Source organism: Oryctolagus cuniculus, chromosome 11 (genome assembly GCF_051225735.1).
Source record: "Oryctolagus cuniculus isolate XC-2025 breed Fujian yellow rabbit chromosome 11, ASM5122573v1, whole genome shotgun sequence".
Classification (NCBI taxonomy): Eukaryota; Metazoa; Chordata; class Mammalia; order Lagomorpha; family Leporidae; genus Oryctolagus; species Oryctolagus cuniculus.
Window position 1 is genome coordinate 96,536,984 of NC_142877.1, and position 23,698 is coordinate 96,560,681.

Genomic DNA, 23,698 nt, shown 5'->3' on the forward strand with positions numbered 1-23,698 from the left:
TGCTGAGGGCCCACTCTGGGGAGGCAACAGGAGGGGGAGAGGACCACATGAGCCAAGGTCCCAAGCCCCTAGGATGACTATGCTGTTCAGCTGGACTTCCCTTGAGAAACACTAACTCGCAGACAAAACTAAACAGCTGCAAGCCTCTGTGTGACTACACTGGTTGTACATCCGAGAATTTGACCTTGGCCAAGAGAATATTTGCATTTCTAGCAAAGTTTCCCAGGCAATTCTGAGAACCACTTGCTGTTTTCTTTGTTTCAAAAAAGACTCAAAGCACTGCTCTACCCCGTGACTTTTGTCATCTATCATAAGGGTCACAGCTAATATTCCTAGAACCACAGCCATCACCCTATTGATTTACTCCAGGTTTTAGGTGACAGCAGAGCCTTCAAAAGGAAGACCCAAGGACCCAGGGTATTACTGGATGCTAATAGACTGAGGAGGGCAATCCCAGCGAGGTCTGTGTGCTCAGATTCTTCTTGGCCTCTCTGGGTAACATTCCTTCCTCCAGGGGTGGTGCAGGCCCCTCTGGAAACAGAATCATCGGATCTGCTGTCAGACAAGGTATGCAGAGAATTTCTTAGGGCCAACTTGTACACACAAAGGTGAGAGTCGGATTTCTAGGTTTTGTTTATGGCTTAGCAGGGAAAGAGAGAGAGAGAAGTATCTTCCAGCCACAGGTTCATTCTCAAAATGGCTGCAACAGCCAGGGCTGGGTCAGGCTGGAGCCGGAAGCCCAGAATTCGACCCAGGTTTCCCACATGGGTGGGCAGGGGCCCAAGACTTTGTAGCGTTTGTACCATTTGTGCTCTGCATGGAAGCAGAGTAGCTGGGGCTTGAACTGGCTGACAGGGGATGTGGGCATCTCAAGTGGTGGCTTCACCCACGGCACCGTGATGTTCACCCCAAGGGCGGTTCTGACTTCTATGACCCATGACCGGGAAGAGGAATTCTAGTTTCCAAGGCTTGTCTGAAGGGAGGAAGGGAGCAGGCGAAAGGAGGGTGGGTGGGGGTCAGACACTTAGGAGCCCTGCCAGCCTTCTTGAGGTCCAATCCTCTGCCTGCCAAGGGGCCGTGCTTTGGGGTATCATTCTGAGCCCTGAGACTTTCCTCTCCTTTTCTGTAGAATGGGGGTACTTCCTGCCTCATAGGCTCAAGTAAGAGGACAAACGGTTTTTATAATGCCTGCACAGTGCTTAGAACCGGGCACAAACCCAATTGTTAACAATACTGACAGTAATAGTAATAGTAATCATTATTATTGTTATCACCACCTCTGGTATTGTTGGGGTGATTGTATCTGATGCCTTTATCTAATGTTCTCTATTTCTTTCCTGAATTTGGGGAAGGAACCAGAGAAGTGTATGGAAAGGACAGGGGTGGGGAGAGACACTTCTGGTCAAAGCCAGCTATTGCCAAAAGCCAAACCAAGGGGAGATATGTAAGGATGCTATGATTCACCTTAAATTCAAAATCTGGACCCTCTGAAATTGGCCCTGGAGGGAAAATCCGAATGTGAGGAGGGCATGGGTGGGCCCCTGCACTCCACATTCTCTTGGGGAGGGAACGTCTGGTTTGTAGGAGGCATATAAATTTCTCCAAGACAGAGAAAGTCCTCAGGATGGAAACACAGTTCCCACAGTCACTTTCTTCTGTCCTTTCTGGAGTGAGGGTAGAGACGCTATTCTCCCCTCAACCTCCAGATCAGGTAATGACGCCCAGAAGCCCAAGGTGCTGGCACTCAGGGCCAGCCCCAGCGGGTGGACTGCTTTCACAGAGCTTGATTCAAGTCACGGTGACACGGCCACAGTTGCCCTCCAGGGGCTGCTTGTCCCATCCCACATGGAAAGAATCCACTGTTCTCTAACTTGAGGCCGGGTTACGAAGGCCCAGAGAGTCTGCAGTGAGTCTCAACCTTGGAATCTTTCTGGGAGCTTGAGAATCAGGGATTCTGATTTAATCAATTTGGGGTGTTTTGAATCTCTGCGGTTGTCACCGCCATGTAGCTGAGGTGAGAAACACTGCTACACTTATAGCTCAGTCCTGGTCTGTTCTCTGTGGCTCCTTCCTGGGCTGGCTGACACATAGGATGAACAGCTATGCAGCAGCATGTTCTCATGTTAGTGGGATCCAGGAAAACCTCCAGGGCACACAGCAGGACCACAAGAGCGGGTCAAGATAGGACAAGGTGAGGATGGCACGTGGAGCCATAGCAGCAAGGAAGGGGTGATTGCCAGGTCAGCACAGGGCAGGACAAAGAATCGGCGAGAAGACTCTAGCGTTGTGTCCGAGGCACGTGCTCTGGAGATGAATGGCCTCCTGGAGCGGTTCTGAGAGGCAGGCATCCCTTCCTGGCCTCCGAGCTGTCGTGCCGGGGCTGTTTCCAGCACTGTGTCCACAGCACTTGAAGGTGCTCCTTGTTTTTGAGCATCTGCCCGATCGGCTCTCTCCTGCGTGCCAGGCATCGCTGCCAGCTCAGGTACGACCTCCCCGCATCAGATCAATTCCACAAACATTTACTGAACATCGCCCCTCCAACAGGTACCAAGCTCAGGACTGGGGAACACGCAATGAATGGCTGTTGTTGGTTCATCTCCTTCGAATGCTGACCTTGAGTAAGTCTCTTGCTTCTCAACATTTCAGTTTCCCGATCTGAGAAATGTAATCCTAACAGGGTCCGCTTGAAGGGCTGGTATGTAAATTAGTTAATATATCAAAACACTGGCTTCTATTAAGCACCTAATAAATATCAGCCAATCTTGTTGTTATTTTTTTACATTATTATTATTATTATGGTCTGAACATTTGCGTTCCTTCCAAATTCATGTTTGCAAACCTAATCTCCAATGCTGTAATATTAAGAGGTAGGATCATTAGGACTGATTAGGTCATGAGGATAGAGCCCTCACAAATGGGATTGGTTCCCCCTCTCTTAGTCAACATTTTATTTAGTTAGGTCTATTTATTTGAAAGGCAGAGATTCAGAGATTCAGAGAGAGAGAGAGAGAGAGAGAATCTCCCAACCACTGGTTCACTTTTCAAATGTCTGCAACAACCAATTTTGAGCCAGGTTGAAACTGGGAGCTGAGAACTCAATGCAGGTCTCCCATATGGGTGGCAGGAACTCAATCACTTAAGCCAATACCTGTTGCCTCCCAGGGTGTGCATCAGCAGGAAACCAGAATCAGGAGCAGAGCTACACCTCAAACCCAGGCATTCCGATGTGGGATGCAGGTATCCCACGTGGTGTTTTAACTGCTGCCCCGTGGTGCCTCATTAAAGAGGCCTGAGGGAGCTTGTTCACCCTTACCCAAGAGAGAATGCAGTTAGAAGGCACCATCTCGGGGCTGGCGCTGTGGCATAGCGGGTAAAGCTGCCACCTGTAGTGCCAGCATCCCATATGGGCACCAGTTCGAGACCTGGCTGCTCCACTTCCGATCCAGCTCTCTGCCATGGCCTGGGAAAGCAGTAGAAGATGACCCAAATCCTTGGGCCCCTGCACCCGCATAGGAGATCCGGAGGAAGCTCCTGGCTCCTGGCTTCAGATCGGTGCCTCCGGCCGTTGCAACCAATTAGGGAGTGAACCAGTGGATAGCAGACTTCTCTCTCTCTCTCTTTCTCTGCCTCTCTTTCTCTCTCTGTGTAACTCTGACTTTCAAATAAATATATTGAAAAAAATTCTTTTTTAAAAAAAGGCGGCACCATCTTTGAAGCAGAGAGCAAGCTTTCACCAGATACCAAATCTGCTGGCACCTTAATCTTAGATTTCCAAGCCTTCTGAACTGTAAGCAGTAAATTTTGGTGGGGTCAGCCAGGCCTGGTCAGCCGTGATGAGAAGTCTGGACTTAAGAAGACAAAGGTACTGCCCTCAAGCAGCTCCCAGTTAATCAGGAACGATAGACATGAGGATCATTTATTAGTTTTTAATGTTGTGTTAACTTAGTACAATATGCAAATGTGGCAAGAAAAGAACAGCTGGAAACAAAACAAGATGAAAAACCCAGATCAACACGGGCAAGTGTCACAGGGGATTGCTTCCCCTTCCCACGCAAGCCATCTTGCTACCCAAGCCCCACCCCTGGCCCCAATTTCTTTTGGTGTGACCCAGAAACTAGGTGTGACCCCTCCATGCCACCTCCCCCCTCAGCCCTCCCTCACATCCAGCCAATGGCCAGAGCCCTCTGAGTTGCTGCCTTGAACCCTGTTATTCCCGATTTCCCTAAGCAAGGACTTCCTTGTCTGTTAAGGGACGAGTCCAGCAACCATGTAGGTCTCGCTTGCTTTGCCCTCACCAACCTCGCCTTCCACATCACGCCTGCCACAGCGATCTTTCCAACACGTCAAGCCAACCACATATCTCCCTGGGGCAAAACGATCCAGTTTCCACAGCACCTTGCTCTACCTGCATTTCCACCCACCCCTAGACCTTTCATGAGCTAAGAACGAATGTGTGTAAAACACTTTCAGCTTCTTTGGATAACTGCAGGGGTGCTATTTCTAAACCTGATTTTAGTCCTAAAGGTACGTCAGTATCCTTTCCTCTATATAATTTCCTATCTGTAATGAACTGTTCTTTCTTGAAAACCTGCACTAAGGGCGGGAAATGGGTCTAGTCTTTCCAGCGTTGAGATAACGTAGGTGTCACCCTTGCCTCCCGGAATTATCTTCCCAGGGTAAACACCATGGTGCCAAAATGTTGGTTAATCATGCAGCCCTCTGTATACACTGACTTCTTAGCTTGAATAACCTAAGATTTCAGCATTTCCTCTGCCTCTTTGTCTTCCATGGTAGCTCTTTTCTAGTTTTGCTTTCTCTCTCTCTCATTTTTTTAATTGAAGATTTATGGGCCCAGCATTGTGGCATAGTAGGCTAAGCCTCCGCCTGCAGCCAGTTCATGTCCCCGCTGTTCCTCTTCTGATCCAGCTCCCTGCTATGGCTTGGGAAATCAGTAGAAGATGGCCCAGGTCCTTGGGCTCCTGTACCTGTGTGGGAGACCTGGAAAAAGCTCCTGGCACCTGGCCTCAGATCGGCTCAGCTTCAGCCGTTGCGGACATTTGGAGAGTAAACCAGTGGATGAAAGATCTTTTTTCCTCTCTCCCTCTCTGCCTGTAACTCTACTTCTAAAATAAAGAAATAATTATTTTTATGGGACAGGTAGAGTTATAGACAGTTAGAGAGAAAGAGACAGAGAGAAAGGTCTTCCTTCTGTTGGTTCTCTCCCCAAATAGCCGCCACGGCCGGCACTGTGCTGATCTGAAGCCAGGAGTCAGGTGCTTCTTCCCAGTCTCCCATGCGGGTGCAGGGGCCCAAGCACTTGGGCCATCTTCCACTGCTTTCCCAGGCCTATTAAGGGGAGAGCTGGGAGAGGAGCAGCCAGGACTTGAACTGGCGCCCATACTAGATGCTGGTGCCGCAGGCAGAGGCTTAGCCTGCTATGCCACAGCGCCGGCCCCGCCATCATTCTCTTTACTCACCCCATTCTCCATTTGCTGACAACCTCTGAGCTATTTTCCAGGATGTTATATAAGTGGAATTGTGAAATACCAAGCCTTTATGTCTGGCTTCTAATACTTAGCATCCTGTTCTAGAGAATAATTCATGTTGTTGCACATATTACTAGCATGGTTTTTTATTGCTATTATTCCGTGGTTTGGATGTAGCACGATTTCTTCACCCACTTACCTGTTGATGGACATCTGGGCTGTTTTCAGACTTTAGTTATTAGGGAAAAGGTTGTCATAAATATTCACGTACAAGTTTTGTGTAGACACATGAATTCATCTCTCTTGCATAAATTCCTGGGAGTGGTATGGCTGGATCACATGTGTTTAATTTGTTTAACTTTATAAGGAATGGTCACACTGTTTTAAAGTGATTTTGTCATTTTTACATTTCTACCAGCAACATCCAAGAGCTTCACTTGTTCCATTTGATCCCGAAGGTTGGGCAATGTGGCTCTTCCTAATTTTAGTCAGTCTAGGGGTTATGTCATACACTAATATCTTCTTGTGTGATTAGTATTTTTTTTTTTTTTTGACAGGCAGAGTGGACAGTGAGAGAGAGAGACAGAGAGAAAGGTCTTCCTTTGCCATTTGTTCACCCTCCAATGGCCGCCGTGGCCAGTGCACCGCGCTGATCCGATGGCAGGAGCCAGGAGCCAGGAGCCAGGAGCCAGGTGCTTTTCCTGGTCTCCCATGGGGTGCAGGGCCCAAGCACCTGGGCCATCCTCCACTGCACTCCCGGGCCACAGCAGAGAGCTGGCCTGGAAGAGGGGCAACCGGGACAGAATCCGGCGCCCCGACCGGGACTAGAACCCGGTGTGCCGGCGCCACTAGGCGGAGGATTAGCCTAATGAGCCGCAGCGCCGGCATGATTAGTATTTTTAATGAACTAATTTGCCATTAATATTCTTTGGTGAAAGTGTCTGTTCAAATATTTGAACATTTTTAGTTAGGTTTTTTCTGATACTGTTATTATTTACCGTATTTTTACCTGTAAAAGTTCTTTATATATTCTGAATACAAGTTCTTTATCAGATTTGGAGTTTTCTAATATTTTTCCAAGCATGTGGCTTTCATGTTTTTCCCCTTCTCTATCTCTGTCTCTCTGTTGGTCTTTCAAGTAAATAAATAAAAATAAACAAACATTTTTAAAAAGGGGCTGGGAGTGGACATTGTGATGAAAGTGCTCTAGCCAGTGCTGGCGATGCTGGCATCCCACATCAGAATCCCTGGTTTGAATCCCAGCTACTTTGGTTCTGATCCAGCTTCCTGCTACTACATCCTGGGTGGCAGCAGAGGATGGCTCAAGTGCCTGGGCCCCTGCCACCCACGTGGGAGACTCAGCTGGAGTTCCTGGCTCCTGGCTTTGGCCTGGCACATACCTGGCTGTAGTGGGCATCTGGGGAGTGAACCCATGAATGGAAGGTCACTGTCTCTCTTCGTCACTCTGCCTTTCAAATAAACATTTCTAAAAGATAAAAAATTTCTTAATATTATCTTTCTATAACAGTTTTAGTCATAATATATCCCTATGACATCATTTTTTGAAAAGCAGAAAATTTTTTGATGAGGTCCAATTATTAGTTTTTTCTTTCATGATTTGTGAAATATGATGTTTGTGTCTTAAGGAAGTTTCGCTTAATTCAAGGTAGCAAGATTTACTCCTATGTTTTCTCAGTGATTTTGTAGTCTATCACATATTTAAATCTATGACCCATGATCCATTTCAAATTAATTTTTGCATATGGTATAAAGGTCAAGTTTCCAATTTTTTTTTTTTTTTTTTTTTTGCGTATGAATGTCCTGTTGTTAAAGCACCAGGTGGGTCATAGTGGGCTAAAGCCTCCACCTGCAGTGCCAGTGTCCCATATGGGCTCTGGTTCAAGTCCCGGCTGCTCCTCTTCTGATCCAGCTCTCTGCTACGGCCTGAGAAAGCAGTAGAAGATGGCCCAAGTATTTGGGCCCCTGTACCTGCATGGGAAACCTGGAGGAAGCTCCTGGTTCCTGGCTTCAGATCACCTCAGCTCTGGCTGTTGTGGCCACTTGGGGAGTGAACCAGCAGATGGAAGACCTTTCTGTCTCTCCCTCTCACTGTCTATAACTCTACTTCTCAAATAAATAAATAAATAAATATATAAAAAAAAAGCACCATGTGTCAAACAGCTATTCTTTCTGAGTAGAATTACATAGGCCCTTTTGTGGACTCTATCTGGATGCTCTAGAATGTTCCTTTTTAAAAAAATTTATTTATGTAGTTTTATAAAAGATTTATTTATGTATTTGAGAGGCAGAGTTACAGACAGAGATGGAGAGACAGAGAGGTCTTCCATCTGCTGGTTCACTCTCCAAATGGGCACAAAGGCCGGAGCTGGGCCAATCCCAAGTCAGGGCCAGGAGTCTCTTCCAGGTCTCCTGCATGAGTATAGGGGCCCATGGCCATCTTCCCCTGCTTTCCCAGGCCATAGCAGAGAGCTGGATTGGAAGAGGAGCAGCTGGGACATGAACCGGCATCCATACATAAAGCTGGCACCGTAGTAGTAGTGCTGGTCCCTAAACTGTTCCTTTAATCCATATATTTATTCTTATACCAGTATTGCTCTGTCCTGATTACTATAGCTTTAGAATAAATGTTGAAATCAGATAGTGTGTATTCTTTAACTTCATTATTCTTTTTCAAAATAATTTCTATGTCCTTTGACTTTTCATATATATTTTAGAATCAGTTTGTCAATTTCTACTAAAAGGTGGGGAGGGAAGGGCTGTTGAAGGTTTATTTGGGAACATGAGGATTCTTCAGAAAGTTCATGGAAAACGTTTGTTATGAGAAAACTATGCTTGGATTGCAAAAAGTTTTTTTTTTTTTTTTTAAAGATTTATTTATTTGAAAGACAGAGTTACAGAGAGGTAGAGAGAGAGAGAGGTCTTCCATCTGCTAGTTCACTCCCCAGATGGCCGCAACAGCTGGAGCTGTGCTGATCCGAAGCCAGGAGCCAGGAGCTTCTTCCCGGTCTCCCACATGGGTGCAGGGACCCAAGGACTTAGGCCATCTTCCACTGCTTTCCCAGGCCATAGCAGAGAGCTGGATCGGAAGAGGAGCAGCCGGGACTAGAACCGGTGCCCATATGGGATGCCAGCGCTTCAGGCCAGGGCCTTAACCCACTACGCCACAGCGCTGACCCCCGCAAAAAGTTTCTTAAAGATTTATTTATTTATTTATTTATTTGAAAGAGAGTGACTCACAGAGACAGACAGACATTCTATCCTCTGGTTCACTCCCCAGATGGCCGCAATGGCTAAGGCTGTGCTAGGCCAAATCCAGAAGCCAGGAACTTCTTCCAGGCAGGGGCCCAAGGACACAGTACAATTAATCTGATCGACAGTGAACATGTGGCAGGCAGGTATTTAGTGGTTGTGGCAGAGCAGAAGGACATGAGAGGGCCGGTGCCACGGCTCACTAGGCTAATCCTCCACCTTGCGTTGCTGGCACACCGGGTTCTAGTCCCAGTCGGGGCGCCGGATTCTGTCCCGGTTGCCCCTCTTCCAGGCCAGCTCTCTGCTGTGGCCAGGGAGTGCAGTGGAGGATGGCCCAAGTGCTTGGGCCCTGCACCCCATGGGAGACCAGGAGAAGCACCTGGCTTCTGCCATCGGATCAGCGCTGTCCACTGGCCGCAGTGCGCTGGCCACGGCAGCCATTGGAGGGTGAACCAACGGCAAAAAAAAAAAAAAAAAGGAAGACCTTTCTCTCTGTCTCTCTCTCACTATCCACTCTGCCTGTCAAAAAAAAAAAAAAAAAAAAAAGAAGGACATGAGTTGTCCTCCACCGCTTTCTCAGATTATTAGCAGGGAGCTAGACAGGGAGTGGAGCAGCCAGGACTCGAACTGGTGCTCATATGGGATGCTGGTATTTCAGGTGGCTGCTTAACCCACTATGGCATGATGCCAGCCCCAGAGGAAATACACTTAATCTTTTAGCAGTAATGATCCTGACAGCTGTAGATTTTTATAGATATGATTTTATTAAATTGGGTACATTTCCTTCAGTTTGCTGAATTTTTTTATGGTGGCTGGATTTTGACTTCTATAACTTTTTTTTTTGCATGGATTGAGATAATTACATGATTTTATTATTTTAATCTGTAGGGAACATGAGTTTTACAGATTGATTTTGAATGCTGAATCAACCTTGCTTTCTTGGAATGCATCCAAGTGGGTCATGATATATTACCCTTTTTATATATTTCTGGACTCAATTTGCTACTATTCTGTGATTACATTTGTGAGAAATATTGGGCTGTAGTGCTTTGTCTTGTCTGTCTTTAGTATCCAGACAGTGCTGGCCTCCTAACATGGGTTATTAACTGTGCATTTTTTAAAGAAAAGTTTGTGTAGGATGGGTATTATTTCTTCATTAAGTATTTGGTGGAATTCACTAATGAGGCCTGCTGAGCATGGAGTGTATTTCTTTAATAGAAATAAGGCTATACAATTTATCTTTTTTTTTTTTTTTGAGTGAAATTTGCTGATTTGTGTCCTACTATCCTGTGATGGTACTCGTGTGAGATACTGGCACGTGACTGCTTTCTGATTTCCAGTTGCCACGGTGATCTATTTATTTATTAATATCATCTTTTCCATTGTTATTTTTGTCCATTCAGTGTCTGAGATCAACAGATCACACTACAATTAATCTGATTGACAGTGAACATGTGGGTATTTAGTGGTTGTGGCAGAGTAGAAGGAAATGTAGACCTTGGGCTAAAATTATGTTGAGAAAGACAAGGATTTGCCTGATGGCTTTGTCAGACAAACTTGCCTCTTTTAGGTATGAGTTTTAAAAATAGGAGAGGGGAAAACAAAAACAACAGAGTAACTCATTCAGGGGAACTTGCAATAAGAAAAAAAATCCCCTTTTCAGCAATATTGGAAACTCAAAGGAAAAAAATATAGGAGGCTGAAACAGCCTGATATTCACAAGCTATTTCTAATAATATAGCATGTATTTATCTTTTTATATATGTAACTATATTTCATAAGAAACAAGGCTTTAGTGTTTTAGAATTATTGCCATATGCTGAAATGCAACAATTTTTGACTGGGAGTATTTTAAAACAACACAGAATGAACCCAGCCTTCCTCTTCAATTCTTTATCCGTGGCCTATGTTCCACTATTGCAAGCAATCTTTGAGAATATTACAGTCCCATTTGTTGGAATAGCACTCATGGTTTGAATGACCTGTTTTATTTATTTATTTATTTATTTATTTATTTATTTATTTATTTATTTATTTTTTTGACAGGCAGAGTGGACAGTGAGAGAGAGAGACAGAGAGAAAGGTCTTCCTTTGCCGTTGGTTCACCCTCCAATGGCCGCCGCGGTCGGCGCGCTGCGGCCGGCACACCGCGCTGATCCGATGGCAGGAGCCAGGAGCCAGGTGCTTTTCCTGGTCTCCCATGGGGTGCAGGTGAATGACCTGTTTTAAAAGCAACTTACTCTCTCTGCTACTTTTCCCCTTAAAATGTTACCTCTGTGCACACTAAGCCCTACACTGTTTTCTTAATGGGAGTTTGTTTACAAGTATACAATAACCTACTTTAATGTGCCTTGGTTTAATTTTACTTACATGAAAAGTTTTTTTCTTGGGAAGGTGTATTTTCCCATCATCACCAAAAGGTTGTTATAGAATAAAATCAGCTATCTGCTATGTTGTATTGGTCAAGAGAGATTAAACCATCATATGAGGCAAACTGGTGTCATTGCTTTCTGTTATGGTGGCATGGGCTCATTATCATTCCAGTTCTAACTTGCTAGAATAGCACAAAAGGCCAGTGGGTGTGGTCTGTGGGCCTTTCACACAGAATGGGTATGACAGCCGTCCTGTGAGTTGAAAAGCTGGCTACTATTTGCAGAGCCTGCCTTTTGTGGCTCTGCCACATGCCTTTGGTTAAAGTTAGTCTCAGCCATGATTGCCAGTGTACAGACTGGTTCCCTGGGTGCTGCTGCTTCTCAGAATTCCATGACTAAGCCAGGGGTGGTATTTGTTGTTTACCAGTAGGTTTTTCTTTGCGTGTTCTGCTTACCACATCCTACCAGGCCTTGACCTTTGTGAACTTCTCTGGAAAGTCAAATATACCTAGAAGCTGCCCAGGCTGAGGTCTAATAACACCATCAGCTGCTCTTTGGGAGGTCGTGGAACAGAGGTTGGAGGTGATTCCAATGAGATGGAAACTCAGTAGCTTGTGCAGGCCAGATTTTTCATGCCATTGAAGAGAAGACAAAAATCTGGAGAAGCTCAGGGAATCAACCAAGGCTGCCCACTGCCCTTTCTGGACTTCCCAGGGTGGTTGAGTGGTATTTCCCAGCTGTTCTCAAAGCCACGGCATGCATTCCCCTTCGCCCTTCGTTAGAATGAGCTTTGACGGTGCCCCTGTGACCAGAGTAGGAGTGGGGCTGAGCTGCGTTTGTCCCTAATGAATGCTTGCTGAGTACAGAGGTGACTCTACATGCTCTCTCCTGTCGTGAGGTCAACCACATGGACATTAAGGAGAAACTCTGAGAACACCTTGATAGCTCCCCTAGATAGCAGACCCGGGCTTGAAGGGAAGCCCAAGAGTAAGCTGAGAAGCACGCCTATGCAGGGAGAGATGAAAAAGTTAAATAGATCCAGGCCAGAAAGAAGGTGATAAAAGTGTTTCTGTTTCCCCACCTACAGGTGCACTAGAATCACTCATCCATTCGATCACTTGACATTGGGAGCCTACCACGGCCCAGGAGTCGTTTTAGGCACCTGGGGATACAGCTGTGAATCTAGCAGATGAAGTCCTTGTTTACATTCCAAGTGGGAGAGAGACAAGGAACAAATTACAAAGAAACAACTGCCACATGTCATGTAGTGGTAAGCACAGGCTGAAACTCCAGCTGCGGGAAGAAACTGTCACAGACAGGGGCTAGCATTCTACAGAAAGTGGGAAAAGCTCCCTGAGCGGAGACGGCAGTGCAAGGCGGGAGCGGCTCCATGAGAACCGCGGGGACACAGTGTTGCAGATAGAGTGAGTACAAAGGCCCTGGGGCAGGCCTGGTGTGTTTGAGAAACAAGGAGGCCAACCGGGGAGGAGAAACAAGATTAAATTTTCTGTACTAGTGAAATAGTGGCCTTCCTAGCACCAAAGTCCTGTGATTAATGACCCTCGGACTACACAGAGCACCTCCTGTAAAGAGAGTCCCTTACCACGCGGAAGGCAGCCGTGAGCTTCCTGGAGTGCTTAATGGAGACCATCCATAATTCCCTTAAAACAAGGGTCCTGCCTGAGGTCCGCAGGCCCCTGGGGATTTACAGTGAGGCTCCGGGTTGCCAATTAACCCCCAAAATCTGTGCCCTGGAACACTTTGCCGCAGAGAAAGTCTCAGATGCAGCCAGCACACCAGTGCCTGCAGGGCCAGGTGGAAATAGAGAAGAAGGAAATAGGTCAGGTGTAAGCCTTTCACACACAGGGAATCACCTTCCCTTCCAGAGGGAAATATGCTCTCTCCCATTTATCTTGATGTTTGCAGTCTTGTCTTTGCTCATTTCTGTTAGCACCCTGGGTCCAGAGGGAGCTCCAGGTCGGGGAAAAGTTGATTTCTGTGGTCATGACTGCTTCTCATCTCACCGGGCCAGGCTGTTCTCTGGCAGCATTTCCATAAAATCCCACAAACATAGTCTGGCTGGCCCTGCCAGGGCTGTGATGCTGGACAAAGCCCTGTGTCCAAGGGCACAAGGCACTCCCGTTGACCAGCCTGGGTCATGTGCTCTCTTGAAGAGTGGGTCCCAGAATCAAAGGGAGTCATGGAGGTGCCGGGGGAGGGGTTTGCAAGCAAGAGAGATGGTGATTTCTTTTCTTTCTTTTCTTTCTTTTTTTTTTTTTTTTTTTTTTTGACAGGCAGAGTGGACAGGGAGAGAGAGAGACAGAGAGAAAGGTCTTCCTTTGCCGTTGGTTCACCCTCCAATGGCCGCCGCAGCCGGCGCACTGCAGCCAGCGCACTGCGCTGATCCGATGGCAGGAGCCAGGAGCCAGGTGCTTTTCCTGGTCTCCCATGGGGTGCAGGGCCCAAGCACTTGGGCCATCCTCCACTGCACTCCCTGGCCACAGCAGAGAGCTGGCCTGGAAGAGGGACAACCGGGACAGAATCCGGCGCCCCGACTGGGACTAGAACCCGGTGTGCAGGCGCTGCAAGGCAGAGGATTAGCCTAGTGAGCCATGGCGCCGGCCAGAGATGGTGATTTCTAAAAGGCAGGAATACTGGACACTTCAAAGCATTCCTTCTACCCTTAAATGTGGCGATTCCATCTCCAAAGAGTATCAACCGCCTTCCCATCTCCCAAACAAAACCCACAACTCCCTCCTGGCAGTTAGGAAGAAGCTGAGTGTGGAGCACTTGTCAGTATTAGACCATCTGTGTGGCAAAACCAGCAGTGCCCTGGGCTGGTCTGGCACACAGAGGGGAGTCTCAAGCCTTGGCAACTACTCAGCGCAGCCTTTGTGAGAATCGTCCTGAGCAGAACAGATATGTGCCTGGAAATCGACAGATACCCTATGAATTTCAAAGCTGAAGGGGAGGTTCTGGGAACCAACCAAGCAGCCATAGGAGGGAGGTTTGCGGAAGTGGGGGGCGACCACTGAATTTCACATAAGCGAATGTAAGACAATCTGACCCATACAGCGAGAAACCCAAACTCACAGCGAGTACACGGATGATAGCTAAAACAACAGGTAATCTTTATTTATTTATTTAGTTTGCTAAGTGCCAAAGCACTTTTCTAGATTTCTAACTTAAACTTTCAAAACAGCCCTTTGAGGTAAATACAATTATTATCTCTTCAAGACTAACTAATGTGATTACAGGTGTAGTAAGTAGTGCAAGAGTAAAATTCACACTTGGGCAATGTAACTGTCACACTAATGCATTCACTTCATTCATGCATGCAACAATTATGTTGAATGCTTACTACACACTGGGAACTATGCAAGACACTAAAGCACGGCTGTGAACAATGCAAGTTCAAATGCATGGTGCTTATATTCTGGTGGACAAACAAAATAGACCATGGTAGTGACCAAAGTGAAGGGAAGCAACTAGAATATGGACGAGAAACACATGTGCGTGGGGAAGGGTTAAGGGTGACGGGGGTGATCAGGCGAGGGCTCACTGATGAGTGACAATCCATCAAGATGGGAGGGGGCCAGGCAGGTATCTGAAAGAAGAGCGTGCGAGGTAGAGGAAGCAGTAGATACAAGGGCCCTGAGGAAGGAGCAAGGGCAATATGGTCTAGAAATAACAGGGTGTCCAGTAGAGCAATCAAAGAGCAAAGCAAGAGGAAATGGGAGGCCGGCGCCGCGGCTCACTAGGCTAATCCTCCGCCTGCGGCACCGGCACACCGGGTTCTAGTCCTGGTCGGGGCGCCGGATTCTGTCCCGGTTGCCCCTCTTCCAGTCCAGCTCTCTGCTGTGGCCAGGGAGTGCAGTGGAGGATGGCCCAAGTGCTTGGGCCCTGCACCCCATGGGAGACCAGGAGAAGTACCTGGCTCCTGCCATCGGATCAGCGCAGTGTGCTGGCTGCAGTGCGCCGGCCGCGGCGGCCATTGGAGGGTGAACCAATGGCAAAGGAAGACCTTTCTCTCTGTCTCTCTCTCTCACTGTCCACTCTGCCTGTCAGAAAAAAAAAAAAAAAAAAAGGAAATGGGATCAGAGAGGTAAATGGGGCAGCATCTTGCTGGGCCATGTGAGCAGCTATTAGGGTTCTGTGTTTTCCTGGGGGGGGGGGGGCAATGCAGTCATCTGTGTTGGAGCAGGGACACTGTCCCTAAAGTGAGTCCTGCTCATGATCCCATCAGGAGGCCATTCGAGAGGCTGCTGCACTCGCCCGGTCAGAGATTGGCCCGGCGTGCCGTGGGCCATGTGCAGGTGCTCCGACTCTGCGTTCTTGTGAAATCAGAGTCCAGTGATTGAACTCCAGGTGCGATGTGGGGTATGTGAGAAAGAGGCATCCACAGTGGCACTTAGGCTTTTATGGCCGGGCCAACTAAGAGATGGAACTCACGTTTTCAGAGAGGAAGGGTACAGAGGAGCTGCTTTTTGTTGTTGCTATTGTTGTTAGAAGGGGGAGAGCTTGTCAGGTCTCTCTTTGAGACATAGGGAATTGGAGATGCCAGGGATGGACTTTGATTAGCCATTAGATGCCAGTTAAGATGCCTACATCCCATACTGAAGTGTTTGAGTTCCAGTCCTAGCCCCACTGCCAGTTCCGGCTTCCTGCTGATGTGCACCCTGGGAGGCAGCAGGGGATGGCCCAAGTACTTGGGTCCCTGTTACCTGTGTGGGAGACCTGGATGGACTTCTTGGCTCTTGGCTTTTACATGGCCCAGCTCTGGCTTTTGCAGGCATTTTGGGAGTGAACTAGCGGATGGGTCTCTCTCTGCCTTTTAAACACAAAATTAAAGAAAAATTGGAAATGCTTGTTAGATGCCTGAAAGGTGATGCTGGGAGCAGGTCTGGAGCCCAGGTGAGTGGTCCCATGGGACTGGAGTTACAAGCCTTATAAAACACACTCTGCTCCCAGAGAGTGGCATATTGACTTAGATGCAGTTTTGGAGAAATGATGACTAACAAAAATATTGGAACAGTATTAAGGAAAGTCAGGTTTAAAAATTCACCCATATCCTCCCATCTTGAAAACAGCTGCTTTCATTTTCCCACATTCCCTTCTGTGTTTGCCCATGTGCCTGCATAACTGTATAATGTTGTAATCATAGCATAGATAAAATTTCATAGCCTACTTTTTTTCACTTAACATGATCCCATAAACATTCTCTTATGTGACTCCCATATGTGTTTCTTGAGGACTAAAAAAACCAACAAAATGCTAGCCTTTGAGGACAAACATTTCAGAAACAAAATTTGAGAATCCTTTTTTGGTACAAAGTTTGGTGCCCCTACCTACAGCTGGCATTGCACCTCGGTGATATCCATGGGCACTGATACTTTGTGGAGGTGCCGTTGAGCTAGTTCCTGAATGAGAGCCAGCCCTGGGCAGGAGCACTCTGGGTAGAAGAAACAGCATGCACAAAGGCCCTGAGGAGCCAAGAGGAAAGTTATATAAAGAAGGGTTGCTGGAAGATTCATCTCAACAAGTAAACAGAAATTAAGTTTGTTTTAAATTTGCAAAATTTTTAGAAATATCTTTTAATTTAAACTATGTTGAAGTGGGTACACCCTTCCTCTGGGATTCTTTGTCATGGAAGGAGGAGCTACACAGAATAATTTACAGTACAGTGAACACCAGCAGAGCTGTGGTTCTTAAAGGTCATAGGCCTGCAAACTCCACACGGAATCTGATTTGTTCATTCATCCCAGTCCATCACCGAGAACCCGAGTCCAGTTCCTTGTAGGAAAGTCCGGGTGGGGGGAAGTGCAGCAAGTGACTTGTGCAAAATCATTCAACTACTTTGTAGAGGGTTTTTATCAATTAGCTCCTCTCTGCGCGATTCTTACACACACACACACACGGCTCTCCGCACAGGACTGACAATGCCTTTTCTTAGTTGGGAATTGCTCCCCTCTCCGATTCGGCGGCGTCTCCAATGCATGGCTATTTACTCAAAAGCAGGAAAATCATTGAGAAAATCATAGAGGCTCACGCTTCCTCCCACGGCCAGCAGGGGGAGCAGCAGGCACGGTTTGTAAGCCGCGCCTCCCTCGCCCAACTTCCCCCCTAGCCGCCGCTTCAACCAAAAGTGGCCCTTGACCTTTCAAGCTTTTGAGCAGTGATGCAATAGAATAGTATTTCAAAGAAAAATGGTTATCGAAAATTTGGATCCGGTTTTCCCGTGATTGTAAATGGCTTTTTAAAAAAGTAGGTCACATTTAAAGTAGGTCACATTTCGGGGGGGAGGGAGGGCAGGCAAGGAGATGTGTTTCCACCGAAGCCAGGTGGCCTCCAACGGGGTGGGTGGGAGGTGAGGGTCCCGCGGAAGGAGGAGGCGCCGGGATCCTCCCGATTCTCGGCCCCGCACGCCAGCCCTGCAGGGCACCGGAGACGAGCGCTCTGCGGACCGCGCGCGCGCTACCCGGCCCCTCCTGGGCGCGCAGGTAAGGCCGCCTCCACCGCAGCGGGCGCAGGTGAGCCGGCCGGGCCGCGGGGCCTCCGGGAGCCTCCGGGGCTGCGCGGCGGGGTAAGGGAGGAGCCGGCCCCGCGGCCGCCGCAGCCGGCGACCGGGAGCGCCAGGGGGAGGGGACTTAAGGAGGCGCCGCTCTCCGCGCGCCCGCTGCCTTCTAGGACCCGGGCCGAGGGAACCTCCGGCCCCGGGCGTGGTTCGGGGCTCGCCCCCACCTCCACCGCTGTGTCTCGGAGCTAGAGGGAACCGGTCTCGAGGACCCCTATTCTGTCCTGCACCCCCCCGCCCACGTGCGGCCGGGGGTCGCAGGACCAGAGAAGAGAGGGGTCGCCCGACCAGTGGAGAGAGGGCCACCCCCGCCCGCGGTGGCCGAGGAGCGCTGTCGTTATTCGCTGGACCGGGGGGGCTCCGGCGCCGAGATGGGGTTGGAGGTGGCCGGGGACACCTCCCACTTGCCCCCGATCACCCCGGGGTGCGGGGTCAGGGGAGGGCGGAGTCCCAGGCGTCCACACTGCCCTCACCCGCGCGCCGGAGCGCTCGCAGCAGCTCCGCCTCGAAGCCTGCGCATTAGCGCCGGAGCCTCTTTAAAGCGGCGGCGGGGGCCACGGTCACGTGAGGCGGATTCCTGGAAAGTTCCTGGAAAGCGGCCTCCGCGGCAGCCGGGCGGGGCGCGGGGCGCGAGGCGCGCTCGCCGGGGGAGGGGCTGGGGAGTCGCGCGCGCGCGGCGCTCCGGGGCCAGACGGTTAACTCTTGCCAAGTCTCGCCGCCACCGCCGCTCGCGGGCCTTGGGCTTTCCTCCCCTTGAAGCATGAGCCTCCTCGCCCGCAGCCGCCGGCGCTGCGCGGGCCGCGGACGGTGCGCGCCGGGGCCCCGGGCGCACAGCCTCAGGATTCCTAGCGCCCGCGGCAGGTACCGGCGTGGGTTGCGGGGGGAGCCTGAAGGCTCCGCCCCGAGAAGAGTCGCTGGGGAGGGCAGCGGGGCGCGGCCGTGGGCGCGGGGAGCGGCGGGCGGCCTGGGCTTCCGCAGTGGGAGCGCCAGGGGAGAGTCGGAGCCGCGGCGCTGCCGCCGCCGCCGCCTGCCTTCTCCCGTGCCTTGTCGGCGTCGGGAAGTCTCCGGAGTTGTCCCCCCCTCCTCCCTTGAACAGCCACCCAAATTAATAATCCTAATAACCTGATCTCCCGCTCCTCCCCACCAGCCCGCCTCCTCCCTTGTTCCTCCCTCCCTCTCTCCTTCCCACCTCCTCGGTCGCGGCCAGAGGAACGCCGGCAACTGCCCCGGAGCGGGGGTGTCCGAGCCCCGACCGGGTGTCGGAGTCGGGGTTGGCGGCGCGCGCGCGCGGCGGGGGTTAGTCGAGGCGATGATCCCTGAGATTTTTGTCCGCCCCTTGCGCACAGAAGTCTTGCCGCGGCTGGGCGCAGGGCTTGTCGCATCCCCGAGCACCTCGTTCCCAAATTAAACGTCGACAGGGGACACTCGGGCAGAGCCCCCCCCCCCTTTCCCGGGCCCCTCCCGGCTCCCCCGCCCCATGTCCGCCCGGGAGACTGCCTGGTGCGGAGGCGGCGGCGGCCGCGGCCGAGGTAAGCGCTCGGCGGCGTTGGGTGTTCGCGCGTCCCGCCGCGCTCGCTGCTGCCCGCTCAGCCCCGGCCTGGGCTCGGAGCTCCCGCGGTGGCTTTGCACTCGGGCCGATTCCTCGACAGCGCCCGCGGCGGCCGTCCCGGACCGGGCGCGACCGCCGAGGCGCCCCCCCAGCTCTGCCCCGAGCGGGCACCGGGAGGCGGCGGCGGCGCGCGGGGGGTGGGGGGGGGAGGGCAGCGCGGCTGCCTCCCGGGCAAGGGATGCAGCTGCTCGTGCACCTCTGCACCCCGGGCTGGCGGCTCAGGCCCCGGGAGTCCCGCAGCTTTTTAGGGCGGGGGACCAGGTTGGTGCCGGGTGCTGGCTCCGGAGAGGCCTCTGGCTGCGCGGGGGTGTGGGTTGGGAGTGCCAGTTTGGCGATCTGTCTTGGTCTTTCCTCTTTTAAATCTTCCTTCTTGTCCTTGACAAGGGCCCATGCCCCCTGGACCCGCAGGTGACTGTTTGCTCTTCCTGGCTTGACAGTGCGTGATTTCAGCGAGCAGCCCTGGGCGGGAAAACGCCCCGTCCGCTCTCATCCTGGCTCCCACTGCCCCTCCCTGGCCAACTCTTGAGTCTGGAATCCCTGCTCTCTCATCTTTTCTCTGCAGAGCTGGGCCGGGGCGGCAGTTGGATGCTTGAGGTTAAATGGTGCAGGAGCCTAGGGGCCGAGGAGTCCCCGGGATTTTCCACGACTCTGCTTCCCCACCCCCACCCCCACCCCAGCTGCAGGGGTCCGGCGCGCACTGACCAAACGCCCCACTTTCTCTTTGCAGACTCTCTCTGGCTGAGCGCGTCTGTGGGCGACTGTGGCATCTGTCCGCTGGAACCTGGCGACACGGAACCAGCAGTGCGCCACCCCCTCCTCTTTTGTCACCGCTTCGGACCCCCAGCGGGGACTCGTCTGGGGGCTCCCACTGACTCCCAGGAAGGACGCGAAGCCCTCTGGGACCCCAGCTCGGGCGGCCACCTGTCTTTGCCGCGGTGACCCTCCTCCCATGACCCTGCGGTGCCTCGAGCCCTCCGGGAATGGCGCGGAAGGGACGCGGAGCCAGTGGGGGACCACGGGGCCGCCGGAGGAGCCGTCCCCAGAGGCGGCGCGTCTGGCGAAGGCTCTGCGCGAGCTCAGCCAAACAGGTAGGGACCGGCGGGGTGTGCGGGAGGGGACACCTCCTCAGAGGCGGGGGAAGTGCTGTGGCAAATGGGGCTGAGGTCGGGAAGCTGCAGGACGGGTTAGAAATGGGACCCCTGACTTCCTGTCTCCTCTCTAGGGCGGGGAACTGCGGCGAGGATGCACCCCCCCCCTCCCGCGCCGCGCCCCGCACGGCCCCAGATCCTTGGGAATTCGAAAGGAAACTGGTTCCCGGGGAGCTTGGGGATGGCAGAACGTGCGAGGGGCTCCTTGGAAACAGCCTTTGAGCGTGCTGGACCCTCTCCTGTTTTCTTCGGCTGCTCAGGGCTGGGCGCTCCGGCTGGCGGGAAAAAGCGCCCTGTGCCTCCGCGGCGTGCTAGGGCTCCCCGCAGCCACCGCTGCAGCCCGCGATCTTGGTGGCCAAGGGCAGGGACCGACCGAGTGCGAGGAAGGCGGCGCGAGCATGGCCTCCAGGGGCAGCGCGCCCCGGGCTGGCTTGTTTCCGGGGCAGTCGTGCGCTCTGCGCAGCTCGCCGGCGGCCCTCGGCATCTGAAAGGCAGTAAGAGGATTTTTTCAGATATCTGGGAGATCGTTCAGGCTTTCGAAATCTGGATCCTAAAAGCTTACGTTTGAGTCAAAGTTGAAGTTTTTGGTAGCGACAGGGGAGAAGTTCCCCGGCGGTCTTGGCAAGCGGGCCACTGGCTCTCCCCTACCTGGGGGTCGGAGTGGGGGGGCACACCGTCCGAACTCCTGAAGTGCAGAACGCCTTTGAGTTACTTTTGAAAATGGGCTGGGGAGCTGAGCATGCGGGGCAGACCGACGACGGACTGGCGGCTGTGCCTGGATTCGAATCCGGGCGAAATCCAGGAAAGTTCAGCGAAGGTTGTCAGCCTGCGGCACTGATTATCGATTGGGGCTCCCCGTTTCTCAGTGACTGGTAGAATTAGCCGTCATCGAAGCTGGCGGCCAACAGAAGCTATTGTACCAGAGCCGTGCTTTCAAAACAAACACAGGGCAGTGCTTTCCAGGGCTTCGGACAAGGGGAGGTTGTCCCTTGTCCGCTGTGAGCTGGCTGTTTGGAGGGGAGGGGGCTGGGGGGCCACCAGCCGCCCGGAAGATGCTGCTTCTGTTTTTCGCTGCGTGGGAATGACTAGGGTTGGGGCTTTCAGCTTTTTTAAAGGGCATGACTTATTTCCAACTTCTGATTCGTTTCTCGTTTGCTTAAATCATAGTTTTCAGTTAAATAGCATTGAAAGCATTATGCTTCAGCAGCCAGTTTGTCCTATTCCTATTGCAACCTTTTTTTTTTTTTTTGGCTTGTTAGAATAAAATCTTAACATGCATTAAAGGATAGCTACAGAAAACCCAGTTTTTTTAAAAAAAAAATCAACAGCAGCAGCAGCAGTGGCTCAGTTTGTGTTCAGAAAATAAAAGTCTCAAATTTTCATTAAATTATAACCAAAAGCGTTCATTCGTGGTAGCCCCAGTAAATCACTCCATCCCCCTGCCACACACACACTTTTTTTTTAAGAGCTAGAAAAATCATTGCCAGGTACTTGCTTTATTCTAAAAATCCTCGTAATAACTGTTTTACTCTTTTTCTTTTTTTCTTTTTGGGCAAAAACCCCAGGATGGTACTGGGGCAGTATGACTGTTAATGAAGCCAAAGAGAAATTAAAAGAGGCACCCGAGGGAACTTTCTTGATTCGAGACAGTTCGCACTCAGACTACCTACTAACCATATCTGTTAAAACGTCAGCTGGGCCCACCAACCTCCGGATCGAATACCAAGATGGGAAGTTCAGGTTGGACTCCATCATATGTGTCAAGTCCAAGCTTAAACAGTTTGACAGTGTGGTGCATCTGATCGACTACTATGTTCAGATGTGCAAGGATAAGCGGACGGGCCCGGAAGCCCCCCGGAACGGCACGGTTCATCTGTATCTGACCAAACCGCTCTACACATCGGCGCCACCCCTGCAACACCTCTGTCGACTGGCCATTAACAAGTGCACCGGCACCATCTGGGGACTGCCTTTACCCACCAGACTAAAAGATTACTTGGAAGAATATAAATTCCAGGTATAAGTGTTTCTCTTTTTCTAAACATGCCTCATGTAGACTATCTCCGAATGCAGCTATGTAAAAGAGAACCAAAACTTGAGTGAACTGCTCTGGATAACCACGCGGGATTCTTTGTAAGAACCGCTGAAGTCAATCTAATTAAAGAAAAAAAAAAAAAGGCGTGAAGAGGTAGCTAGGTATTTGCACTTTCCCCTCAGCTACGTTCACCTGAGTGATACTAGCCTTCCTAAGGCTGACCAAGGCCAATTGATCCCTTTGAACTAAGGATAAAATGTCCCAAGCGAAGGCCAAAGGAGCACTGGGCCAGAGTGCCTGGCCTCTCTGAGGTCCCCTGGGGTTAGGTCCGGGGGCCGTGCTCCATCAGCAGAGGAAGGAGCTACACGCAGGGTCCTGAAGAGGTGGGAGGAACCAAGCTGACGCAGGCTGTGATGTTCTGTAGAAAAGGCCTGGTGGTCTGAGCTGGTTTCAGGACGTTTCTGTTTTGCTTTCTGATGTACCTAAGAGTTTCGTTAAACAGATCGTGCTTGTGAGTATGTACCCCTCATTTTATGCAATTACCTATCAGCCAAAAAAAAAAAAAAAAAAGACCATGAAATCCTGTATTTGTCTTTTTACTACACGTACGAACTCTCTCCTTTGAAGGAGTACTGTAGTAATCCGTTAAGGGAGCCTTATTTAAGAACTATTTCAAACTGGTGCAAATGGAAAAGACTTTTCTCTTTTCCTTTAAGGCTAAAGACAAGAATGTCATGCTTAAACAGGTGCAACTCAATCCTTGTTCATGAAAACCGACGTAGACAGTGTATCCCTTGAGGTAGCTGTGTCCCAAGCCGTTGCCATTGAGTTTTTTTGGAAATGGCTTTAGAAATTCCCAAGCTGTCCTGAATTGTCTAACCATGGACATCAGCAGTTGTCTCCCTTCTACCATGTAGAATAAATACTCGGACTTAATTTTCTTCCAGAGATAGGGGGATACCTGCCTGTTTTTCAAAGTGTTTATTTACTGCTGTTACTCTTTGATTAGAATGTATTGAATAAAAAAACAAAAAACCCAAGCCTGACTTTTACAAGTTGCACTGGTTACTTGGAGTTGCCGAGAGCATGCGTGTTGGTGGTGGTAGACGGCTGTCCTTCCAGAACTCACATCAAGTGAAACGTGTTGCTCGCCGTTCTTCGGAGCTTTGGGCTGCATCTGCCCCTGTACAATTTGGAACTCATG

At 50.6% G+C, this 23,698-nt stretch overlaps 1 protein-coding gene across 11 annotated transcripts; it reads left to right on the plus strand.

The window, feature by feature from the left end:
• The first annotated feature begins 415 nt into the window (after positions 1–415).
• SOCS2 (suppressor of cytokine signaling 2) lies at positions 416–23,534 on the plus strand. 11 transcript variants are annotated; one of them, XM_051845750.3, is made up of 4 exons: positions 416–567; positions 2,545–2,618; positions 20,039–20,399; positions 22,025–23,534. In XM_051845750.3, the coding sequence occupies exons 3-4, from the start codon at positions 20,261–20,263 to the stop codon at positions 22,480–22,482; spliced, it is 597 nt and encodes a 198-aa protein (XP_051701710.1). In that variant the 5' UTR covers positions 416–567; positions 2,545–2,618; positions 20,039–20,260; the 3' UTR covers positions 22,483–23,534. The 11 variants fall into 11 exon arrangements, with proteins under 11 accessions (XP_051701710.1, XP_089164877.1, XP_069908800.1 ...); XM_089308751.1 differs by lacking the exon at positions 2,545–2,618 and having other exon boundaries at positions 426–567; XM_070052699.1 differs by lacking the exons at positions 416–567; positions 2,545–2,618 and adding an exon at positions 17,304–17,392.
• Positions 23,535–23,698: the final 164 nt, after the last annotated feature.

Coding starts and splice junctions, on each gene's coding strand:
- SOCS2 (XM_051845750.3), top strand. CDS start 20,261: ATGACCCTGCGGTGCCTCGAGCCCTCCGGGAATGGCGCGGAAGGGACG. Junction 20,400..22,024: donor GCGCGAGCTCAGCCAAACAG/GTAGGGACCGGC, acceptor CAAAAACCCCAG/GATGGTACTGGGGCAGTATG.